This window comes from Carya illinoinensis, chromosome 9 (genome assembly GCF_018687715.1).
Source record: "Carya illinoinensis cultivar Pawnee chromosome 9, C.illinoinensisPawnee_v1, whole genome shotgun sequence".
Taxonomy (NCBI): Eukaryota; Viridiplantae; Streptophyta; class Magnoliopsida; order Fagales; family Juglandaceae; genus Carya; species Carya illinoinensis.
The window spans coordinates 33,368,348-33,387,687 of record NC_056760.1 but is presented as its reverse complement, the minus strand read 5'-3'; the positions used below and the strand labels follow the sequence as shown (position 1 = coordinate 33,387,687).

Genomic DNA, 19,340 nt, shown 5'->3' with positions numbered 1-19,340 from the left:
CGCCGTTAACCACCTAGAGCACATCTAAGCCGGACAGGTTTGGGCCATTTTCGGGGCCATCGCTCGACCTCCGGCCACCACCTCTTCACCATTTCATCCCCTACCTCTTACCGTCCTAACCCACTCATTTCCGGCCCCGATCCGTTGCCGGAGCAGCTCCCATGAGCTCAACTCTGATCTACCCATTTTTTCGCTTCCACCACCATTTCCACCGCCACCCATGGCCAAAACTCACTTCCTTTAGCTTCATAAACATTTCTAGACCATTCCCTATCAATTTCAAGTCTTGCTTTGTCCCCGTTCGAAAGTGGGTATTTTACAACCCACGGCCATAGTATATTTTACACTGTTACGTTGCTTTTTCTCCACCGTTTGCAACGTCGTGATCATTCGAAAAATACCTTATAGCGTTGTAAGTATTTTTCAAACTCTATTTTAGATTTAAATATATTTTTACTCTTACAATAAATTATTTGACTGGTTGGTTGATTCTAAATTGAATCCGAGGAGTTCGGGGGTTGGATGGATTGATGATAGAGTTGTTTGGTTTTTGTTGTTTTTGTGATTGGTTGAATGTTTTGTATCTTGAGGTGTGCATTGCATGTATGTACATGTGTTGGAACTTGAAAACTGGGCTTTCAAGTGAGAAATGTTTTTGGTATATGTGAACGATTGGATTGACTGGTTTGAGTCAAAAGCATGTGTAGGAATAGTGGTAAACAGGGACGGCAGTAGAATCTTGCCTGTGGTTCCCGCCTACGGTGCACACGGCGTAGGGATGGTGGTGAGCCCCGCATGCGATTCCCGCCTACAGTGCTCTGATGGTTTGGTTTTTGGGCCATTATTGGGGATAATGACGAGATTATGTTTAAAGGATATGTTCTGGGCCAAAATAGGATTTTGGCGTGTATGGAAAAATGTGGTTTTATGGGATATGTGCATTTGCATTCTTTCATGCATATTATTTGAGTTTAATATGTTTTTATCTTGTGGCATTTGGATCTTTATTTACCTGCGGCACCATTTTGGTACCGTAGATTTTGATACAGAGGTCGAGGAGGAGGAGGAGGCTGAGGTCGAGGAGGCGGCTCTGCCGGAGTATTGATTTGGAGTTTATGCCTTGTAGTTGGTTTTGAAACAATATTTGTAGCTTGTAATATTTTATTATGTATGTTTTGAACAGGTTTGTATTAAACATAAAAAAATTCTGGTACTTAGTTATATGACTTTGTTTATCCGCTGTGTGTTTTCTTTTGCACACTTATTACATGTACACACACTTGGCACTTGTTGATAGGGTGGTGACTTGTGTTGCGGATGACCCCTGGCTCCTGTGCCATACCGTGAGTAACGACTACGCGTGTGACACCTAAACGAGCGATGCCCAGTTCCGCGCCCCGCGCATTCATAGCCAAGCATCCTCTAGCTCTCGCCAGCGAAGGGCCACGAAGTCGGTACGAGAGCGTTACTATCACGCCCGCTCCTGTTGTCGCCTAGCGACAACTTAGGGGACGTCACTCAGTATATTATGCTCCCGAGTGACCAGAAGAGCTCTACCGAGATAATACCCCATCTCGGCTTGGGGTCGTGATACACACGCACCCGAAAATCCATTTACGCCAATAAAACATGATTTTCTCAATTTAAATAAAATGCACGTGCATGCACCATGTAAATGCAACCTCAAGGCACAAAACAACCAACCAATCACAAATCAACAAACCAATCAACTCTGTCCTCAATCCATCCGATCCCCGAACTCCTCGGACTCAGTCCGGAATCAACCAACCAATCTAGTAATTTATTGTAAGAGCAAAAATATATTTAAATCTAAAAGTAGAGTTTGGAAAATACTTACAGCGCTATAAGATATTTTTTGAAAGCTTACGACGTTGCAAACGGCGGAGGAAAAGCAACGTAACAGTGTATTTTACACTGTGGCCATGGGTAGTAAATTACCCACTTTTGAATGGGGACAAACCAAGACACTAAATTGATAGGGAATGGCCTTGAGATGTTTATGAAGGTAAAGGAAGTGAGCTTTGGCCGTGGGTGGTGATGGAAACGGTGGTGGAAGCGGAAAAAGGCCAAATCGGAGTTGAACTTATGAGAGCTGCTTCAGCAACGGATTGGGGCCGAAAATGGGTGGGTTAGGACGGCAAGAGATAGGGGAAGAAGTTGTGAAGAGGTGGTGGCCGGAGGTGGAGCGATGGCGCCAAAAAGGGCACAAAACCGTGCGGAAAGATGGGGCTCTAGGTGGTGATAGGCGGCTCGAATGGAGGTGATTTTTGGTGGGGTGGTGCGCTGGCCGGAGGGGAGTTGATTGGTGGTGGCTGTGTCGGACACGCCGGTCGGACGGCGATGGGTAGGGTGAGAGGGCTGGACGACGATGGGAAGGAAGAGGGGAGCTGCAGTGTGCGGGAAGAAAGAGGAAAAAGGAGAAGAAAGAAAGAAAAAGAAAGAAAAAGGAAAAAGGGAAAGAAAAAGAAAAGAAAAAAGAAAAAAGAGAAAAAGAAAAGATGAGAGAAAAGAAATGAGGTCCAGTCCTCACTTCCGGAATCCAAAAACTGATCCACCAGAAACGATTTTAAAAACATAAAACGACTAAAATAAATTAAACACCACATCAAATAAAATAAAACCAATTTAAAATATAATAATTTAAAATAAAAGAACTGCTATATTAATTAAATTAAAAACCCTTTCAGTGAAAATACACGTAAAAAGGGGATATCACAACCACGCCTATTTGATGGAAGCCTCGCTCGCGCTTAGGTATTTACGGTCGTGTTGGATAGATGAATCAAGGGTTACTTCGGGGCAACACTAGATCTGAATTGGTTGAAGTAAAAAAATCAAGACTAACTCGGGTTAGTACTCAAATCTCGGTAACAAGTGTTTAAACTTTTATTAAAAAACATCATATTGAAAAAATAATGCAAAATCGAAATAAATAGAGTTAGGATTTGACTAGCCCTCTCCCAATCTAGATCTCAATCCAAAATAATTCAAACTCCTAAATCTAAAAGAAACAATCCCTAAAATTAATGAAATAAATATACTAATTAACAAATTGGTAAAATTCCTAATTTTTAGAAGCAACAATTTGGTCACTTCCTCCAATCCGCCTCATCCTTAAAATCAAAGGATTTGCCTCATCCCCTACAATTAAAGGATTTGACTCATTCTCTAAAATCAAGGGATTTGCCAACAACTCGATCAACCTTTAGGTGGCAAGTGGTTGGTCATTCTTGCTTCTCCATCAGTCCTCCCCCCTTCAAGACCGAGGTCAAGTTTCGGAAATTGCTCATTGTTCTTCCTCTCCTAACTTCCTCCTCCTCCAACTCCATCTCAATGAGAAAAATTTACTTTGCCTTGAATTTGTGGCCCATTGTGAACCTCTCATTGCAATTTAAAAAAAGTTCATTCTCTTTTCATCGTTGCATCTCTTTTCATGATAGCCTCTTGATGCTTGCAGGTAGTGGTTTGACTCCATTTGATGCACCTCTACTAAGGCCTCTTGGTGAACAATCCTTACTAAAAGTTTTGTTTGCACCAAACTTAGAAATCATTGGGGGTAGTTTCCTTACCTCAAAACGGCTATTCTTCCTCAGATCTTGAAGTTGATTCTCCTTAATCCGTACAACCTCAAAGGCTTGCATCAAGGTTTTCGGCTTCTTAATCTTTACCTCCACCGCCAATTCCCTTTTCAAGCATCCCACAAAAGTCCCAATGAGGGCTTTTTCCGACTACCTGTGTACCCTTGTAAACAAGTATTCGAACTCATTTTGATAATCCCTTAAAAATCTGGTTTGCATGATCTTTGAGAGATTATCATGGTAATCCATATATTTGGTTGGCCTGAACCTCCCCAACAGCTCCTTGGCAAATTTTCGCCATTTTAATTCCATTCTTTGAGCTCTATAGGTCTTCCTCATCTATTGCCACCATTGGTTAGCCTCCCTCTCAAGGAAGTAGGCGGCATAGAACACTTTAGCATGTCTCTCCATGTGATTATACTAAAAATATTGCTTGGACCGACTTACCCAAGTGCTTGGGTCATCACCATTGAACATGGGAAAGTCCATCTTAGATTTGATGGCTCCCCCCCTTCGACTTCCATTACAAACACCTATTCTTTCATCTCCGTTTTCTTCTTCCCTTTCATTTTTCTCGATTGATTCCTCATTAGAGTTTGAAGAATCTTTATTAGATGAATCTGAATCCTCCACCCCATGGTGTTGGCTTCTTCTAGATCCAACGGAACCCTTGGGACTATGATGTCTCTCGGCCCTTCTTCTATAGTGCCTTCCACTTCCATTCTCGGGTACCCTCATTTGGTTCACCAATTGTTGGAATACCTCATCTATCCTTCCAAGCCGTTAATTGATGGCGGTTTATTGTGCCTCCAAAGTGGCTTTAAGGTTTTCAATCCACTCCCTATGCGTTGGTTGTCGATCGACCATGATCTTTCCCTTGGCTTCCTCTCCATGGGTTGGACGCCCCTCTCAACATAAGCACTAATGATGGAAGCCTCGCTCGTGCTTAGGTGTTTACGATCGTGTTGGATGGATGAATCAAGGGTTACCTTGGGACAACACTAAGATCTGAATTGGTTGGAGTATAAAAATCAAAACTAACTTGGGTTAGCACTTAATTCTCGGCAACAAGTGTTTAAACTTTTATTGAAAAATAGCATAATAAAAATATAATACAAATCCGAAATAAATATATCTAGGGTTCGGCTAGCCCTCCCCCAATCTAGATTTCAATCCCAAATAATTCAAACTCCTAAATCTAAGGGAAACAATCCCTAAATTAATGAAATAAATCTACTAATTAACAAATTGGTAAAATTCTTAATTTTTATAAGTAACAACTTGGTCATTTCCTCCAATTCCTCATCCCTAAAATCAAGGAATTTGTCTCATCCTCTATAATTAAGGGATTTGACTCATCCTCTAAAATTAAAGAATTTGCCAACAAGTCTCATATCTAAAATTAAGGGATTTGCCAAAAACTCGATCAACCTCAAGGTGGCAAGTGGTTGGTCCTTATTGTATCTCCATCACTATTTCATGTTCATAACTAACAAGTTCTCAAAATTCCGAAACCTATATATCACTTTTTTTTTTTTAAAAGATAAGTTACTTTCATTATTTTAAGAAATCCTTACAACATTTCTAGATTACAACTTGTTGAATACAAAAAGGAATTTCTTCAAAAACATACACATCCTCACTAAAATTCTCATCTCAAACATAATAATTATCATCTCATCATTATAACTTTTTCAAATCCCCATACAAAATATAATAAACAATTTAACTTTTTCTTAACTTTTTAAAATCCCAATACAATAATAATATTAAAATATAATATTTTAATATTTAATCTTAAAACTCAAAATTCTCATCTGAGAATTCTCAGTGGCCAAGCAGAACTGAGATAAAGCTTCTTGTGCCAATCCATGGGCTGCTTTGTTGCCTCCCCTCTTTGTATGATCTGCCTGCCACTCTGCAAAATTGAACAACAGCATCTTTGCTTCCTCAATTATAAGGCCTCCACAACTCCAATCTTTCTGTGGTTCATTTAGTAACTTCACAACCGGCAAGGCATCACCCTCAAGTATGAACTAGTTTACCCCAACTTCTCTGCAAAAACTTACACACATCATCATTGCATATGCTTCACCACTGAAAGCCTCCAGCTTCAGCTGTCTTTGAGCTTGTATGGTAGCCATCACCTGACCATCACTGTTTCTGATTATGCCCCCCATGCCAACCTGACCCTTAGCCTCGCTTATAGCTGCATCCCAGTTCATTTTATACCAACCTATTGGGGGTCTATGCCACTTAGCAGTAATCTGGTCCTTGGTTCTTTGCAGACCACCTTCGTGTTGTCTCTGAACATGTTGGAACAACTCAAGCTCTCTCCTGGCTTTGTTGACTATTTGATTCGGGTCCATGAAACCTTTGCCAAAAATGAAATCATTTCTTCTGGCCCAGATTAATCTTGCAATCACTGCCACTTCCTTGAGACTGCTCTCCTGCAGATTCTTACTCAAGTGTTCCCAAACCTCTTTGAAGGATGAGCAAAGGGTACTCATTTTCTGGATTTGTCGACTGCCTTGGCTCCATATATCTTTAGCAGCCCTACAGCTCCATAGAACATGTTCTGAAGATTTAGGTTCCATTAGACAGATAGGACACCTGCTGTTTTCAACTATCTTCCTCCTCATCAGGTTTACCATTGTTGGCAAGGCTTCATTGCAAGCTCTCCACATGAAGCTTCTAACTGCACTAGGAATTGGAAGTTTCCATATTCCTTTCCAAAACCCATCTTCCAGCTTGTCATTGGATGTTTCTCCTGTGGATCTTGTTAGCATAGCCCTGTGTAAGAAATATGCACGCCTAATAGAGAAAAGGCTATTTTTGGTGTAGTGCCAGACTAGTTGATCTTCTCTACCCCCCATGCTTAGTGGAATCGATTTGATTATGTCAACTTCTTGGGCCGAAAAGAGCCTAGCCAGAAGTGGTTCATTCCAACTTCTCAAATCTTCATCAATTAATTCTGACACCATCATCTGTGTTGCATGTTCCCCTCTGGTGGATTGGATTCTGAATGTGTGGGCCTTAGGGATCCACTTGTCCTCCCAGATTCTAACTTGTCTACCATTTCCAATTCTCCAAACTAGTCCTTCTTTCAGTACCTCAATCCCACTCATGATACTCCTCCATACATAGGATGGCCTATAACCCAATTTAGCTTCTAAGAACTCCCCATTAGGAAAGTATTTCTGTTTTAGGATTTGAGTAGGCAGGGAATGGGGTGACTGAAGTATCCACCACCCTTGTTTGGTCAGCATGGCTACATTAAAACTTTTGAAATCTCTCAAATCCAAGCCGCCTTTATTTTTACCTTGGCTTAGCTTGTCCCATTTCATCCACTGCGTTTCACTAAAACTTTAATATTGTATTTATATACATTACTTTCTTATTTTGTTTAGGAGGAGGGCTCCCTAATTGAAGATTAATTCTAACACTTTGGGGATGTTTAAAAACATAACTCATCCCATTTAGTTTTATCTCATTTTCTTTCCAAAGAACATCAATTCCTTGTTTGGATGTTGAGTTGGTCTTAACCCATCTCATCTTAACATCCAAATACCACTCAAACACAAATATTTTTCATTTCAAAATTTCAAATTTTTCATCTAATTATTACCTAATCATTCCAATTTTTTCAAACTTTAAAAAAAAAAAAAAAAGATTCAACTTTTTCAAATTAAAAAAAAAAAATTATAATAAAAATTTATATTCTAATAGTATTTTAACTTTATAATTTTTTTATTCAACTTTTTCTCATTTCTTTTCCAAAACTCTATAAAACATCTTAACTCAAACCATTTCACTATTATTTATAGATTTCATATCTCATCTCATTTTATCTCAACATTCAAATCGCAACTTAGGTATAGACACATTCTCACTCTCACACGTGCATGTGTGCTAGTTATTTATATAGCTTCTTAATTTTCAAATACCTAAGTCATAAATACTCCATAATAGAGTTATCAATTCAATGAAGCTACATATACAGAGTTGCCTTCCTTAGCTAGCTTTCAGTTGATCATAATCACCATTATCGTTATCAGGAACTGCAGAAGTAGAAACAGTGATATGGGTTCTTGGAAACAGAGAGGACGCCTCTCTTATACAGGTTGTGCTTAGTTGGCAGTGTTTCAGAACAGACCTTCCAAGCAAAGTACCTGACTTTCTTTGTTATGTTCCAGTTCCAAAGTTGGATCCAAAATACTGGTTTTTCACCACTCTTAGAACTTTCAGCTGTCTTCTTGCTTCCTTAACTATAGGCTTTAAGTAGGTACTTTTCACCGAGAACTCACCCTCCTGTTTCCTCCCCATGCTAATTGGTCTACACTGCTCTAGGGGGAGGGCTTAGAGGAATCTTTAAAATAAGTTCAAATTCAAAAGGGAAGAGGATATTTATAATAATCTCTGCTTTCCAACTATATGTTTCCATCTCAATCGGTTCATTGATCATAGTATTTGGCTGCAGTATTTTACATGGGGACACGGAACCTTCTATTGTGTAAAAGAGGGCAGCCAATTATCCTACCAGATTTGATTACTTTCACCATTGCCTACGCTCCATATACAACCCTCTGCCAAAATATCCTTCGCCCAACAAATGCTTTTCCATGCATATGAGGTAAGACAAGAAGTTTTGAGATAAAGTATTCTGTTGTATCTATCAACATACGCTTCCTCGATAGCAAAGCAACTACTCAACCAAATATAATTTATATGAAAGATGAATTGCAAGGGGCAATAGTCATGTACAAGCAATTTCCAATTTAAACAAAATACTGGGCGAACTAAATACTCATCTACCAAAGACGATTGAAGGGACACCAAATCCACAGTCAGGTGACATAATTTTATTTTGATTGGTACAATCAGATGGCATAATAAAAGATGAATGCTAGGGGTACCATAAATTTACAAGAAAAGAGTAACAATTGACATGGCCGGCTACATGTATCACACTAACCAACCTCTGAATTTGGTTGCGGGGTGCTTAATTGGCCGCTATCACAAATTACACTTGTCATCAACCTAAATGACGACGAAAGCCTATAATTGAACGTATCATAGTTTTTTTAGCATCCCTATCATCACTCTATAATATGCAGATGCCTAACATTCAACAATATTGACTTCATATATGTTGGTTAAATAGAGTCTTGAAGCATATTTTCGAATATAGAAAATACTATGCTATACATCCTAGCTTAGCAACAAGGGGGAAATGCTTTTACATGGCTTGATCACACTGTTGGCTTGAGCTCAAATCCAGAGCCGGGATCATCACTGCAGGGAAAAACATCAAGGCCAGTAACCAGTGCATCTGCTGGTCCCCGGCGACACCTTTGCTCCATCTCCTGCACAGCTTCATGGCTCCCAGAGAACAGAGCTTCCACAGAGCCATCCCTCTTGTTCCGCACCCAACCTTTAAGCCCCAGTTGGTTAGCATTATCCACCGTCCATTTTCTGTAGAACACCCCCTGCACCCTTCCCCTTATCGCCACCCTCACCTGTACTTCAAAACCCAAAATTCGTTAAACACTATTTGGGAAGTTACAAATTATAACCAGGCCGTGACCGATGAATAAAGAGAGAAACACTACTAAAAAACATGACTGAATCAAAACCCATTGTCACTTAGTATCAATTTAATACAGAGCAACCCACCATTTCCGTAAGACTAAAGACCTATGCAAACGCCAAATAAAACACTACTATTAACGAGTTTAGAGTGAAAATTGCACATAAATCATGGAAAAACCCAGCAAAACAGCTAATTAGAACCAATTATTAGTTAATTCATATTTCACGGTGACCCATTACCCAGTTCTGACGAACTGGAAAACCTAGAAGAGTCCAGAAAAGCTCATAATCATGAATTACCGAATGAATCAAGAGCCCCATTACTCAAAATATGACTGTAAAGCTAGAGGGACAGCCAATTATCATTAATTAGCGTACCTCACAGCCACCCATTACACCGATATGATTGAAAATCTTAGAGAGACAACTATAACACATTATTACTAACAAAAGATAAAGGTAGAGCGAGATGGGTATGTACCGTTTTGGTTGAGGGCTGGGTGGTCGAGTCCTGAGCTGCAGCCTGATAGGTTTTCATGAGGGGCAGAGAATGACGAAAAGGAGGTGAACGAGGTTGGAGCAGAGAATGAAGAGGAGGACGAGGAAGAAGAAGAGAAGGGCAAAGCGGGAGAGGAAGATGAGAAGGATTATAGTGACGAAGACGGAGATCGGGGAGTCTAGGAAGACAACTAGAAACATTGTTGCTCTTCTTTCTCGCGGTGCATTTTTGTGGAGGATTTAGGGAGATGAGGAATCTTCTACTTGATCTGTGCTGGCGAAACAGTGGCCACAGTGGTTGAGGGATTGCCGATGCCATTCGATCTGGTTGAAGTGGACTTACGAAGCACGCTACTGTTTCTCAAGGACTTTCTTTCTGGAAACCATTGTTGACACTTGACATGTATGTCTGGAAAGAAAGACTGGACCAACTTTAAAAAGGTTTTAAAATTTTTCGTCATATTTTTTTCTAATTTCAATACAAACATCTTCATATACTTAAAAAAAAAAAAAAATTCTTTGAAATATTTTCGTCCAATCATTTTTTTAGATTTACATAAAAAAATACAAAAAGTAACTCTAAAATAATATATAAAAATCACAAAAAATAACTCTAATATTATATATTCAAGTTATTTTTGAAATTTAACTATATCTTTAACATACTCTAACACAAAATATATTTTAAAAGATTGTTATCCAAAATATATTTTATACAAAATTCTCTACTTTTACAAAAGAAAAAAAAAATCTCAAAAACTTTTGTAAAAAACTCTCATATAATCTGGAAACTCTTCCTAATTCAACCATTCTCATATATACAATTAAGTTAGACTATTATAACAGTTTTGCTAGCTACAAGCAGTTTCATGTACCATTGCGCACCGAAAGATGATATATGTCAAGGGGCATTTGTATAATTGAGAATTCAACTGCCATTTTCTTATTGGAAAAATATAATTGTAAGTATAATTGTGTACTAATCTGTACACTAATGTGATGTGATTGGTCAAAAAGTAGATTTTATTGAAAACAGTATTAATTTAAATTTTAAGTATGAATAAATCAATATTGGTATACAGATTAGTGCGCGACTATATTTATATGTAGCAAAACTCTTTCTCATTTGTCTTTAAACACGTACTTGGCATTCTCGTTTTCTCATTTTCTTCAATTCCCTCATTTTCTTCAACTCCTCCGCCGCTCTCATATGTTGTAGTTTGAACAAACCAATAAGATCGGATAAGAAACCGCAAAGAAGTTTTAGAATGTTGTTCCATGCCGTATGAATATAATCATCTTTCAAATAATTGTCCAATTCAAATACTAATGAGCAAACCATTAATGCAGACACTTCGAGGACTAAGAACTTTCGATCTGGGTATTGATATAGAAATACAAGAATCTCAACGAGCAAATTACCGATAAAGATTAGTTTTTATTTTTTTATTATTATTTTTTTTTATTTTTTCCAAAAAATAGTTCGAGAGGAATTCAGCATAAGTTGAACCAAAGGCTAAGAGGTTTTCGCTACAAGCAAAAACCCAACTACATAAGCAAGAACTCTAGACCAGAACCTATGACTAGTACATTGATAATTAACCGATTTACAGGTCTGAAAGAGCATAATAGCAAACCAAATCAATCACCGAACCCATACAAGGTCCTCCCCTGCCTCTTGAGCACATAAACCATATCCATGGTTGTCACCGTCTTCCTACAAGCATGCTCTATATATGTCACGTCGTTGCGGATAACGTTTTCGAGAAATATCTTGAGAACACCACATGTCTCCTCGTAGATGAGGTAGCTGATTCTCTTGACACTGCTTTTGATGTTTCAAGATTTCGCTTGGGATCGAACAGACATTTAAAATGTCGAGACATTCGACACAAGGTTACTTGTCCTCGTTCATGACATATAAGATGTAATATTCCTAACAAGCATATAGTATTATGCAATATTCACAGCAGATAATTTTTTTTGAGCAATACTATACACCAAATTTATAATATCCAAAATAGTTAAATCGTAATCCAAACATACTTAACAAAATACATCCATGATTTCAGGATGGTAGAGTGCCTAGTTAGAAAGAACAAGGAGTTGGTGAGCATTGCAGATTGCATGGACCTTCCCGTTGTTATGGCTATGCGATATGGGGAAAAAAATTAGCTCGCTATCTCTATTCTCACACTCCGTTCAAAATTCTAATGGCAGAAAAAGGCTGCCGGGGTTGTCAACTTCTTACTCGTTCTATCTATCACGATATAGGTAACAAGATGCTAGTGTACTTGTTTTCTTTTAAGCATTCATTATTGGCAATATAATTAGAAATCATTCCACACTATACACAATATATATTTTAAAATTTTATTTTATTTTATTCATGAACAATTAATTAATTTATTTTACTGATCATCATCTATACACCACATATTTGTTATGTAAAAAAAGAAAAAAAATTAAAAGAAGAGTCGTGTGTAAAGATGCTAAATAGAATTATTCATATATAATTATCTCATTTTTACTGTTCATGAACTGTGGTACAACAACACATGATGATGATGATGCAAGATATGGCTTTGGATATAATGGAGGAATGTCCTCGTTTGGCTTTTGCCTTGGAGCCATAAAATATAGATGCTTCTCCTCTGTCCGCATTGGCTAATCTGACTAACGCATTCGAGACTGGAAATCAGCTCGTGTTCTGGAAATGATGGATCTACAATCACTGTTAGTACCAGTATTTCTCCTTAATTTCCTCTTAGTTATTTTTTTTTTTGTCACTTATTTTACAACCAATCAATCTAACAGTGCATGCAACATCAACAATAGTAGGATTATAAAATGATCGTAAATTCATCATCTTGACCCTAAATGAATTAATATATTCATACAACTAATTTACAATTCATTTTACATTCAATTAATGTAAAAGTACAACATTATCAAAACTAATTTGCATAATTAGCATATTTTAATTTTAAATTTGACATAATTACGTATCGTTCGATTAAAACAAGTTCTAAAGAACCATATATAACATTATTGCAAGTATATCATTATATTAGATATATCATGTCCATTCATTTGCATTGATTTTCGTTTATTAAGATATATAATTAACCCATGAAGACTTAGGTATTAATTTTTAATTTTGCACTATTTATAAACACTATAACCCGTTTAAATTAAAACTCAACTCCACTACTTGTATATATAAATTATATAAAGAAAGTCACAAAAACTGAAACTTTATTTGTTAAGAATCAAGATTATACATTACAGTTGTTGCATATAATATCCGCCGCATGCATGTGCCGAAGATTTATTTATTAATTTTCTTGTTTCAGCTTTCTTTTATATACTTCATCCTATGTACATAGGTTTTGCCTATTTCTTTCTCTTTAATAAAATTTACCTCTTACTTATAAATAAAATTAATAAATAAATTCTTGTTTCACTCAACAGAACAGTTCTATCAATTGTATATATTAAAAGTACTGCCATATTATTTTTTGGCTTTTGTTCTCATTTTTTGTTTTGATAGGGGAAGGTATACACATTTCATGTGCTAGTGCTACCGATCATGTCCGTCTGAGCATTCAAACAGGTCAAGAAGAAACTATCGGATCAGGTATGTTAATGCTGATGCTTAATTTCTTTTGCCTGAAGATTTATTTATATTTATAACCAACAATTCATTCATTGAAACAAAGAAGTCCTTACATCAAATTGCTTTTGTCAAGCTAAATGACTTTTCTTACAAACGAAGGACAGTAATTCAACCAAACTTCTATATCCCGAATTTTCCAAGCATGGCGTGCCATCTGATGTGCAGCAGTATTGCCGAGCCTATTAACATGCAAGACTTGAATTTCCTGAAAGCAATTGAACATTCTTCGAATATCTTGAAGTAGAAAATCAAAATCTGTAATATAGTCAGCCAGATTATTCAAAACATTCACTAGCAGCAAGCAATCAGTTTCAAGAATAAGTTTTGGAACACCCCATTGAGCACACATTTGTATTCCGCTTAGCATTGTTATAACTTCAATAAATTCAAAGGACACAACCTCCCTTTCCACTTTACTGCATTAAGCTAGAACCTCTCCCCGATGATATCGAAGAATCACTCCTATCCCAGCTATTTGTTGATCATAGAAAGCTGCCCCATCCACATTCAACTTTAAGTAACCTAGTGGAGGAGAGTTCTAAGATACTACTCTCTTACTCCGATTCTGAGAAGCATCAAAAACTTGAATCTGTTTGTACTCTACTTTCAAAGATAGAGCCTTATTAACCACCCACCGTATGCCCAGAAGAGTCTGGTCATATATAAACTTATTCCTTCTATGCCAACATGCCCATGCAATTGCAATAAAATTAGCCAACTCCTCTTCCAAAACTCTATCCCGAGTCATATTTGCCAAATCCTAAAAACTCTTCTTAGAATCAACATTTCTGTATAGATGAACCTGCTCCTTGTGAATCTTCTTCACATTCGGACAATAAAATACAGCATGAGTAGCATCTTCTCCTTCCCACCCACAGAACAAACATGCATCATTATCAATAGTGTGCTTTCTCTTTAAGTTTCTATATGGAGGCAATTTCTCCAAACAGGCTTTCCAAGCAAAAAGTTTCATTTTCTTGGTAATTTCAAATGCCACAATGATTTCCAAAAAGCTGAAGCAGCTATTTTTCTGGAACTTTCACCAAGTATCTGTACTCCATTATTTTGAAACATCCTATATGCACTTCTAATTGAATAAACTCTATTTCTCCCATATTCCCAGAAAACTGAATATTCTGCCTCTAAACACACATTCAACTTCAAAATTTGCCTCACCACATTTGGATTGAATAGAGCTCTTAACTGCTGAATATTCTACCATCTTGTCCTCTCGTCTATCAAAGACTCTACGCGCATATCTTCGTCAACTAAAAGCTGGATAGCTAGTTGATCACATCCTGGAATCCAAGGATCTTTGAAAACTCTGACATTTCTTCCATTTCCCACCTGCCATCTGCAGCCTTTCTTTAAAAATTAGCGAGCTTCTCAAATACCCTTCCAAATCTCAAAAGAACATACATCAACTTTAGCCTCAAAGAAACTGGTAGTGGGGAAATACTTCGCCTTATAGATGCTGAACAATAGTGAGTTCTCGTTTTTCAAGAGTCTCCAACCTTGTTTTGCTAAAAGGGCTAAATTAAACAGCCTTAAGTCTTTAAAACCCATCCCACTTTGAAACTTAGAAACACACAAATGCTCCCAACTAACCCAATGAATTTTTCTTTCTTGTGATTGATTTCCCCACCAAAACCGAGCCATCATACTCTCTAACTCAGTGCAAAGAGATTTAGGAAATAGGAAACAACTCATAGCATAAGTTGAAATGGATAAAGTTACAGCCTTTATTAGCACCTCTTTCCCCCATTGTGACAACAAGTTACCCTTCTACAATTGAAGTTTCTGCCACATCCTTTGTTTAATTATAGTAAAAGCTTGTTTCTTTGACCTACCAACCATAGGTGAGAGACCCAAATACTTCTCAAATTCTTGAATATGACTACCCCCCACAGCTGCATAGTCTGAGCCCTTAGGTCTTCATTAACATTCCTACTAAAAACCATGGAACTCTTCTCTTTATTAATGCATTGCCCAAATGCTCTCTCATAGGAACTCAATAAAGATTGAATTTTTGCAGTAGTCTCTACATTCACCTTACCAAAAATCACACTATCATCAACAAACAGCAAATGACTAACTCTCAGGGCCACTCTACAAATTCTCACCCCCTCCACACCCTCCCTTCTATTCGATCTTTTTAACAAGCTAATAAGGCCTTCGGTACAGAAGAGAAATAAGTAGGGGGACAAAGGATCCCCCTGCCTAATATCTCTACTTGGAATAATATGCCCTTTAGGACTCCCATTTACCAAAACAGAGAAAGAAGCTGTTTTGACACAATTCATAATAAGACTAACCTCTAGCAAAGCCAAGAGCCTCCATCATTTTCTCTAAAAATAGCCACTCCACTTTATCGTATGCCTTACTAAAATCAAGTTTGAGCGACATAAAACACTTTCTACCCTTCCTCTTGTTCCTAAAAGAATGTAACAACTCATAAGCTATCATAACATTATTTGAAATTTGACTACTAGACACAAAAGCAGATTGGGTCTCGGAAATAACCAATGGCAGTACTTGTTTTAGACTAGTTGCAATGACTTTAGACAAAATCTTGTAAAGCACATTGCAAAGGCTAATGAGTCTAAAATCTGCCACTTTAGTCTGACCAGATTTTTTAGGAATTAGAGTTATGAAAGTACGATTCAAATCCCTGGGAAACTCTCCAGTATTCAATGCCAAAAGCACTGACTCATTTATAGACTTACCAATCGCATTCCAATACTTTTCATAAAAAATTGGAGACATCCCATCCAGTCCTGGAGCCTTTGATGGATGTATTTGTTTAACAGCAGCTTCAACTTCTTCAGCTACATATGGTCTCATCAAGTCCCTATTCATCTCCTCAGTCACTCGAACCTCAATCCCTGAAAGAACCTCATCCATTTCGACCTGATCTGCAACAATAAACAACTTGTTGAAGTAGTCCACCACTAATTCATCCAACTGAGATCCTCTCTTCCAGCTATCGGAGTCGTCTTGTAATTGAAATATAGAAATCTTCTTTTTGCGTGTTGAAGCTTTTGAGTGAAAAAACCTTGAGTTACTATCTCCCTCTCTGAGCCACTGAACCCGTTACCACTGTTTCCGCATGACTTCATCCTTTCAAGCCACTTGTGAACATCATCTCTAGCTTTTTTTTTGTTTTGTATGAGAGAACCTCAATGGATCAGCCTCTTGCAATAATCTTAGCCTCTCTTTAGCACTAGACAACTCCTTTTGCACATTCCCAAAAAATTGTTGGTTCCATCTACCCAAGTCAGAAGCACATCTAGCTATGGAGCCCATTACTTGGTTAAGAGAATGGGACCCATCCAACCTATTCCAAGCCCTTTCAATGACCTTTGCACACTCTTTCTCCCCCACCCACATAGCCTCAAACCGAAACAATTTTTTGTGATGAACCCTTGAAAAACCTCCCTTTGAAACCCAGCATATAGGAACACGATTCGAGTAAGCAGCTACCCCATGATGCACTCTCATATTCGGAAACAAATCACACCACACAGAGTTTGCAAGAAAACGATCTAATCGTTCCCTAATTAGTCCCCTTCCCTCCCATTACACCATGTGTAAGGCACCCCACGAAACCCCAAGTCTCTAAGACAGCACACTGCTAACACATCCCTAAAATCCTTTAATTGTTTCTCACTTCTACTTCTACCCCCACATTTCTCAGAATGAAATAAAATCTTGTTAAAATCCCCAAACACTAACTACAGCAACCCAACGCCACGACCCAGACCCTCAATTAACTGCCATATCTCCGGACGTTTACTAGGGTCAAAATGACCATATACACCCATTAACAAACAATTCTCCCCATCAGCACCATGAAATTTAGCATGCACATAATGTTTAGAGAAATTCACAATAGACAAATCAAAATCATCTTTCCACATTAACTGTGATGACCCGCTTTTACGTGTATTTTTACTGAATGGTTATTTTTAATTTAATTAATATAGTGGTTTAATTTTAAATAATTGTGTTTCAAATTGGTTTAATTTATTTGATGTTGTGTTTTATTTTTTTAGTCATTTTACGGTTTTTAAAATCGTTTTCGGCGGATCTGTTTTGGTTTTCGGAGTGAGGACTGGACCTCATTTCTTTTCCTCATCTTTTCTTTTTCTCTTGTCTTTTTTTTCTTCTTTCTCTTTTTTTCTTCTCTTTCTTTCCTTTTTTTCTTTCTTTTTTCTCCTCCCCAGTTCTCTCTCCCACGCGACACTCTTTCTCCTCTCCCTCATGTCGTTTCGTCCAGCTGCCCAGACCCACTGCCGCCGGCCACCGTGCGGCACACCACCACCACCCCACAAATTTCCACCAATCTCTTCCCCTCCCTCCGGTGAACCACCCCACAAATTTCCACCGCCAACGGAGCCGCTGTTTAGTCGGAAAACCACCTTCAAGCCACATGATTTTGGCTCCGATTTGCCGCCGTCGCTCCACCTCCGGCCACCACCTCTTCACCACTTCATCACCTACTCCTTGCCGTCCTAACCCACCCATTTCCAGCCTCTTTCCGTCACCGGAGCAGCACCCATGAGCTAACTTTCCGATTTGGATATTTTGGCCTTCCTCCGCCGTTGTCGCTGCCACCCACGGCCAAACTCCACTTCCATTAGTTTCATAAACATCCTTAGGCTATTCCCTATCAATCCTGAGCTTTGTTTTGTCTCCGTTCAAAAGTGGGTATTTTACAACCCATAGCCATAGTGAAATTTCACTGTTACGTTGCTTTTCTTCCGCTTTTTGCAACGCCGCGTGCTTTCTAAAAATACCATATAGCGCTGTAAGTATTTTCCAAACTCTACATTTAGATTTAAATTTATTTTTCTCATACAATAAATATTTATCTGCTGGTTGGTTGATTCCGGATTGAGTCCGAGGAGTTCGGGGGTCGGATGGTTTGAGGATGGAGTGCTTGGTTATGTTTTTTTGTGATTTGGTTGGTTATTCGTGTCATGAGGCATGCATTGCATATTGCATTTTTGTGCATTTTATTTTAATCGAGAAAATCCCGTTTTATTGGCGTAAATGGTTTTTGGGTGCGTGTGTCTCACGAGCCCAAGCCGGGATGAGTTATTATCTCGGTGGAGCTCCTCTGGTCACTCGGGAGTGGATAATACTGAGTGACATCCTCTCGGTTGTCACAGGGCGACGACCGGATCGCACGATATGGTAACGCTGTCGTGTCGACTCCGTGGTCCTTAGAGTGGCGGGGACTAGAGGATGGCTTGGCCAGGTACGCTCGGGGCGTGAGTCTGGGCATTGCTCGTTTAGGTGTCACATGCGTAGTCGTTACCTGGGGTGTGGCACAGAGCCAGGGTATGCGGATGATCCCTAAGGGAGATCATGGTGCATGCATAATTGGATGGATTTTATGGTTTTCGGATATGGGCCATTCTCTAGGAAAATGGTGAGCTTTGGTTTTGAGGCTTTTGATCCATTTTCTGGGAAAATGGTGGTTTGGGCCATTATCTGGGATAATGGCGAGGTTTGGTTTTAAGCGATATGTTTTTTTGGGCCAAATGAGTTTTTGGCGTGCGTGGAAAAATATGGTTTTACGAGACGTGTGCATTGGTTTTCCTTTCATGCATATTGTTTGACTTTTATATGTTTTTATCTAGTGGTGTTTGGATTTTACTTACTTGCGGCACCATTTTTGGTTCCGTAGATTTTGGTGCAGAGTTCGAGGAGGAGAATGAGGCTGAGCTTGAGGATGCGGTTCCGCCGGAGTTCTGAGTGGAGTTTATGTTTTGTATTTGGCTTTGAAATAATATTTGTGTTTTATAATATTTTATTATGTATGTTTTGAACAGCTTTGTATTAAACTAAGAAAAAATTATGGTACTTAGTTATTGACTTTGCTTTTCGCTGCGTGTTTCTCGTGCACATTCGTTGCTTATCCACACACTTGGTACACGTCGATAGGGTGGTGACCCGTGATATCA

The 19,340-nt window shown here is 38.4% G+C and overlaps 1 protein-coding gene across 1 annotated transcript; it reads right to left on the bottom strand.

The window, feature by feature from the left end:
• Positions 1-8,428: 8,428 nt before the first annotated feature.
• LOC122275083 lies at positions 8,429-10,111 on the bottom strand. Its single transcript, XM_043084022.1, has 2 exons — positions 9,673-10,111; positions 8,429-9,118 (listed from the first exon to the last, which is right to left on the bottom strand). The coding sequence occupies exons 1-2, from the start codon at positions 10,006-10,008 to the stop codon at positions 8,852-8,854; spliced, it is 603 nt and encodes a 200-aa protein (XP_042939956.1). The 5' UTR covers positions 10,009-10,111; the 3' UTR covers positions 8,429-8,851.
• Between the last annotated feature and the right edge of the window lie 9,229 nt (positions 10,112-19,340).